General features: G+C 35.8%; 1 protein-coding gene across 1 annotated transcript; it reads right to left on the bottom strand.

Moving 5' to 3' along the window:
- Nucleotides 1-404: 404 nt before the first annotated feature.
- Nucleotides 405-3,817, bottom strand: LOC115969616 (coiled-coil domain-containing protein 124). The gene is made up of 3 exons (XM_031089304.1): nt 3,130-3,817; nt 1,638-1,757; nt 405-792 (listed from the first exon to the last, which is right to left on the bottom strand). Exons 1-3 carry the CDS (start codon nt 3,688-3,690, stop codon nt 781-783), a joined length of 693 nt encoding a protein of 230 aa, XP_030945164.1. The 5' UTR covers nt 3,691-3,817; the 3' UTR covers nt 405-780.
- Nucleotides 3,818-5,517: the final 1,700 nt, after the last annotated feature.

Here is a 5,517-nt window from a genome sequence, read left to right as displayed (position 1 = left end):
CACACTGCCTCTTGGGCCATAAAGCTAGTTAAATAATGAGAATGTAACCCTTGTCATAGGCATACCAAGTCAGCCATGTAGCAAGCCGGATGAGTGAATACCATAATACATGTGAGGAGTTTATCTCACTAACTTCCCATGTTGTATTCACTCCTTGGCTTTGTCACATGACTAACTTGATATGGTTGTAACAAGAGATACTTTCTCATAGAAAATACAGGGCAGGCCCAGTGTACTGTTTATTGGGTTTTATCATAACGATCATCTTACCTTAGTAGCTATGTGGGGCTTTATAAATACTGACCAAGCCCAAAACTTCTTACTTAGGGAATTGGCACATCATCAAAATAGCAGCAAGGAAGTTTAGGATGCAAATTGCAGACCCAATGCCCACGATATCAATATTCAGTATCCACCATGGAGAGGAAGACAAAGTGACAAACACCCTCCAAAGTAACCATTTAGCATATTCTTTGTTTTACAATGAAAAGAAAATAGTAATACTCACATTTTTTTCATACCAGTACCATTTCTCTGCATATACACCAGTCAATTGTTTATAGGGAAAAAAGAACGGCTATAACCGAATAGAAAGAAATCCCATAGGCTAAAGAGTAAAGACGGCAATGTTTCTCTTAATCAGGTTTTATTAAGTGCAAGCGGACACTGCATGTATAATAGGCCTGAACCACATATAGTATACAAACTACAAATGCTCTGCCACAAGTCAAAATGCTGTGAAAACTTGCCCACTGTTCAAGGTTGAGCAGCTGTGATCATTCACTCAGAAACCTGCAAATGCAGAATTTAAATGTAAGCCAGTGACAGATTTGATACGGAAAAAGTTAAGAACAACACATTGACGGTTGACCAAATAAACCATAAACCATAGAATAGTCTGTTCTTTGAGTAATTCAAGATCCTGAATATTAAAATGTATTTAGTGTAGTCTGTACACCATATATGATATGAAGACATAGGGATGTTACAATGGAGTATGATCCTTTATTCAGTTCTTAATGCAAGGAGCACAATCAATCTTATTTCAGAATTTATTATTTTTTCCAGATTTAATTTTTGAATTTTGAACTAGATTCTTTTTTAATTTAAATTTAGTCGTAATGTTGTTGAGAATTTCATAGGATGAATTTATGGGATGTATTTTGCTTGATTGAATTTATGGGATGAATTTAGTTGTAATGAATTTATGGGATGTACCCCTGGAATCCCTATTTTATTTTTAAAATATTCCAAGAAATGTTTTGAGTAGTGCAATTTGAATTTTTTTTTTTTTTTTTTTTTTGATAAGTGCAATTTGTATAAAAATTTTCATATTGGAGAATGTTCTCTGAGTTTGGTGGTGATTCCAAGCACCTTAGGTGGTGAAGCCTAATATATATATATATTTCTTATTTCTAATTTTCTAACCTTTGTCTAATTATAAAATAATAAAAAAATCCACCCTTTGTCCACACAAGTTCTCCATGTAGAACTAAGCATAAAGCATAGGAAAATAACATGGACAATATTATTTCTACCTAACATCTGAAAGTAACACAAGGAAACATTATCTTATAAAATCAACATTCAGATTCATCTCAAAGGCCATGGTTGAGAAGATGAATTCAAAAACTTACCTGGTTAAGAGGATTGTCCGGAGATTTCTTCCATAACTTCCATATCATGCCCTTGTATTGATTGTGAGTAAGGCCTGGTTTCTCTTCCTTCAGCTTGGGGAGCTCGGCTTCCTCAAAAGCCTACAGTAATACAAGAAATCAACACTGAATTTCCAACAACAAGTCTTTTTCATTGTTCATGGGAAAAAGATAAATTAACTATTAAACCCCAATAGGTAGCATATGACCCTTAAAATATTTTTCATCCAACTTATCAAAAGAAAAGGACAAGAAGGCTTCTAACTACAGACTCCAAAGCTATATAAGAATAAGAATAAGCCAAAACAAATAAGCTACGAAACCAAGTGCAACTATACAGCAACAAAATTATATCAAGCATAGGACAGATAAATGACAATTTTGGCATGTATGAAGAATCAAATATATTAACCAACTTCCAAAGTACTACTCATAGTATGGTGCACGTGACTAGAATTGGGAGTGTGAAGTGCACGTTGAGCAAATAATTTATATATTCTCTTTTGGGACACAAACTTTGAGTTGGAAATAAAGAAACAATCTGCACTGCACACAACAAATATGAGTGTGTATGTGCACACAGTCAAGACAGAGTGCTAAGAACATCAGCACCTCCAACATATCCTTTCAAGGTACATTGTTCTCTTCTCCTTCAAAGCTTCACTTAGACATCAAAGTTCATAAAGGTCGCAGGTCATTGCATATTAACATTACATCTCCTGCTTCAAGTTCTTTCTATATCAAATTTGGACAATCCTTATCCAGCTCTTCATCATCGTCCATTCTTTGTCAAAAATCTCCTCATTGTAAACCATTCTTATGTCCCTTCCCATTACGCAAATTTGATTCATATCAGCCATCCCCTAACCCACTTAAACAACATTCCCGTTTAGATATTCATCCGCTACCATATGAGTCTGATTCCCTCAACCTCTCCCAGCGATACGCTCTCTTGTGGATACACTACGTCGCCCCAATTTACAATCAACACATCTATGATCTATCTAACACACAAGTCCACCCAAACTAAGCAAAAGTTTTCACATTTACTAACTTAACATTGCCGAATTTACCGAACTCATCTTAAAGCTCAAAAATCTCATCAATTAATGCAGTAATACTAACTTAAAATTGCATCCTTGATAACCTACATTGTAATTTCCAGCATTAGTCACAATTCTACAATCTCCTACTCTCACAGTACCTAAAGCTCCATTTCACACAATATAAACCATAGCAGGAAAAAAATAAATAAATAATAATAATAATAATAATTATCCACAACAACACCAACAATTTAAACTTCATGTTAAGAGCTTCAATTCCATATAATTGTGTTCAATTCGATGAAAAATTGCTCATTTTTTCTATTTCATACGAAGATAAATTAATAAAAAAAAACCCTAACTGTACAAAAAAACTTGAAAGTCAACACAAATTTCACAAATTCACAGCAATCAAAACCTAGGCATACCTTGAACGAAGCCTTGAGCCTTTTCTCCGGGTGCCGATCGACCGGCAAGGTATCCGCAACACTGATCTGAGCAATCGCCTCTTCAACCGACCTCGCCTCAATGATCGAATCATCGCGATTTGTATTCGAAACAAGAACCGTCCTCTCATACTCCTCCTCCTCCGCCGTACGGCTCTGTTTCTTCTTCCCCTCTTCAGCTTTCTTCTGCATCTCCGCTTGCTCCTCCTCGCGCCGCCGCCGCAGCTCAGCCTCGGTCACTTTCGAGACCGGAATCGAAACTCGGCTCGCTTTCTTGTCCACCTTCTTGCTCGCCGCCTTCTCCAGCTCCTTCTCTTCCAATTCCGCTTGCTTCTTCGCCTCGGCCCGCCGCGCCGCCGCTTCGGCCTTCTTCTCGGCTTCCTCCTCCCTCTTCTTGGCGGCGCGTGACTTCGCTCCCTCGGCTTCGCGCCAGTACTGCTCCTCCTTCTCACGCGCCTCCCGGTCTTTGCGCTCCGATTCGGTGGCGCTCTTCCGAGCCCTAGCCGCCTCGGCTTTGCTGTTCACTCCCATCTTCTTCGGCATCGTTTCGATCGCGAAACAACGTCGTCGAGAGGATAATCTCTCTCTCCGTTTGTGTGTTTTTGTGAGAACTCACCGACTGGTAAAAAGGGCGGTTTTGGATTTTAGAAAAAGTGGTGACTCTGGTTAAAAACTTAAAATGAAACAATAAAAAATGTTCTAATTTTTGGGCCAAAAATGTTACTTTTAATGGGCCTTTATTGGGCCTCTTATAATGAAGAGTTTATTCTTAATTTTATGGTTTTTTTTTTTTTTTGGGTAAATTCCATTAACCTACTACTCTGAGTTTTCGGCCGATGCCAAACAAGTCCAAGATATTTTAAAACTAATTAATTTGTTCTTTCCCTTCTGTTCTTTTTTGTTGGGTGCGCAGATGCTGCAATTCAGCAGCTCATTTGGCCACTAAATACGCAGTTTAATCTAAGCTATCTTTCTTTTTCAACAATGGCAATCTTTCACATGTCATTGAGTTAATCTATAAGGAAGATCGCCCTCCTTGTATTCCTTTTTTTTTTTTTTTTTCTTAATATCATTGTAGATTATCAAAAAAAAAAAAAAAAACTAATTTGGTCCCTAAGAGAGAAGAGAAAACTGACTATCAGGTCTAATAGTGTTTAGGGACTAAATTGAGTTTATAGACCAAATTGGTCAATTTTAAAATGTCTTGAACTTGTTTGGCATTAGCCCAAACCTCAGGGTAGGTGTCGGGGGCATTTTTTTTGTTGCCCACATGATATTTGGGAAGTCAAGACCGAGACATGAGGGCTGAGTACTTCAATGGGCCTTTGACTTGGTGGTTCTCTCTACTTGGGCCTATCCCTTTGCTTTCTCATTGTGAACCCTACAAAATGGACAAAGCTACCATATATTGCCATGGATTTTTATTCCATGTAGGCTTTAGTTGTTAGTAAAAATGAAATGTATTTGTGAGCTTTAATAAATATTTATGATAGATTTTGGGTAATAATTTCCATGGGCTTTCAATATCAATTTGTATAGTTTCTCATCATTTTTGCCATGCATTATTTTGTAAATGATATTTTCTTTGGGGCTTTTAAATAGTAACCTCCAATGTTTCTTGTGAATAATATTTACCATGGGTTTTAATAGAGGCAATATCCATGGGTTTCAAATAAAATATGGTAGCAACCACTATAATGGAATAATGTGATATTCTCATGGGTTTTTCTATAGATAATCATAATGGGTTTGTAAGGAGAATAATCACCATGAGTTTTGTAAATAAATATTATGAATATTGTGCTATAAATAGTGACCATGGGTTCTTATTATATAAATTCCATGGGTTTATAATATGGTTGAAATAAATAAATGTCATAAGTCTAAAATAAATAATCAGAACTTTTCATTTGATTTTATATTAGTAACACAAATTCATAATTCTCTATGGGCTTGATATATGTTTGCCATGGGATTTGGTAAAATGAATAATGTTACGTAACATAAATAATTACCATGGATTTATAATATAGTATGAAATAAATAAATGTCATGGGTTTAAAATAAATAATCATAATTTTTCATGGGCTTTTATATTAGTAACACAAATTCATAATTCTCCGTGGGTTTGATATATGTTTGCCATGGGTTTTGGAAAAATGAATAGTGTTACGTAACATAAATTGTTACCATGAGTTTTAAAAGATAGGTTCCATGGGCTTGTAATATTATAGTAATGAGATTAAGAATTAAAGCATTGTTTATCATTGGACTTTAAGTGAAATACTTATGATATAGTATTTTTCCAAGTATTGATAACCTTGGGCTTTTTACTATATAGTGCCAAGTAGCTAGCTTGGGCTTTTAATA

Source organism: Quercus lobata, chromosome 11 (genome assembly GCF_001633185.2).
Source record: "Quercus lobata isolate SW786 chromosome 11, ValleyOak3.0 Primary Assembly, whole genome shotgun sequence".
Classification (NCBI taxonomy): domain Eukaryota; kingdom Viridiplantae; phylum Streptophyta; class Magnoliopsida; order Fagales; family Fagaceae; genus Quercus; species Quercus lobata.
Note: the sequence above shows the minus strand (reverse complement) of the source record. Positions and strands in the feature narration are given on the sequence as shown.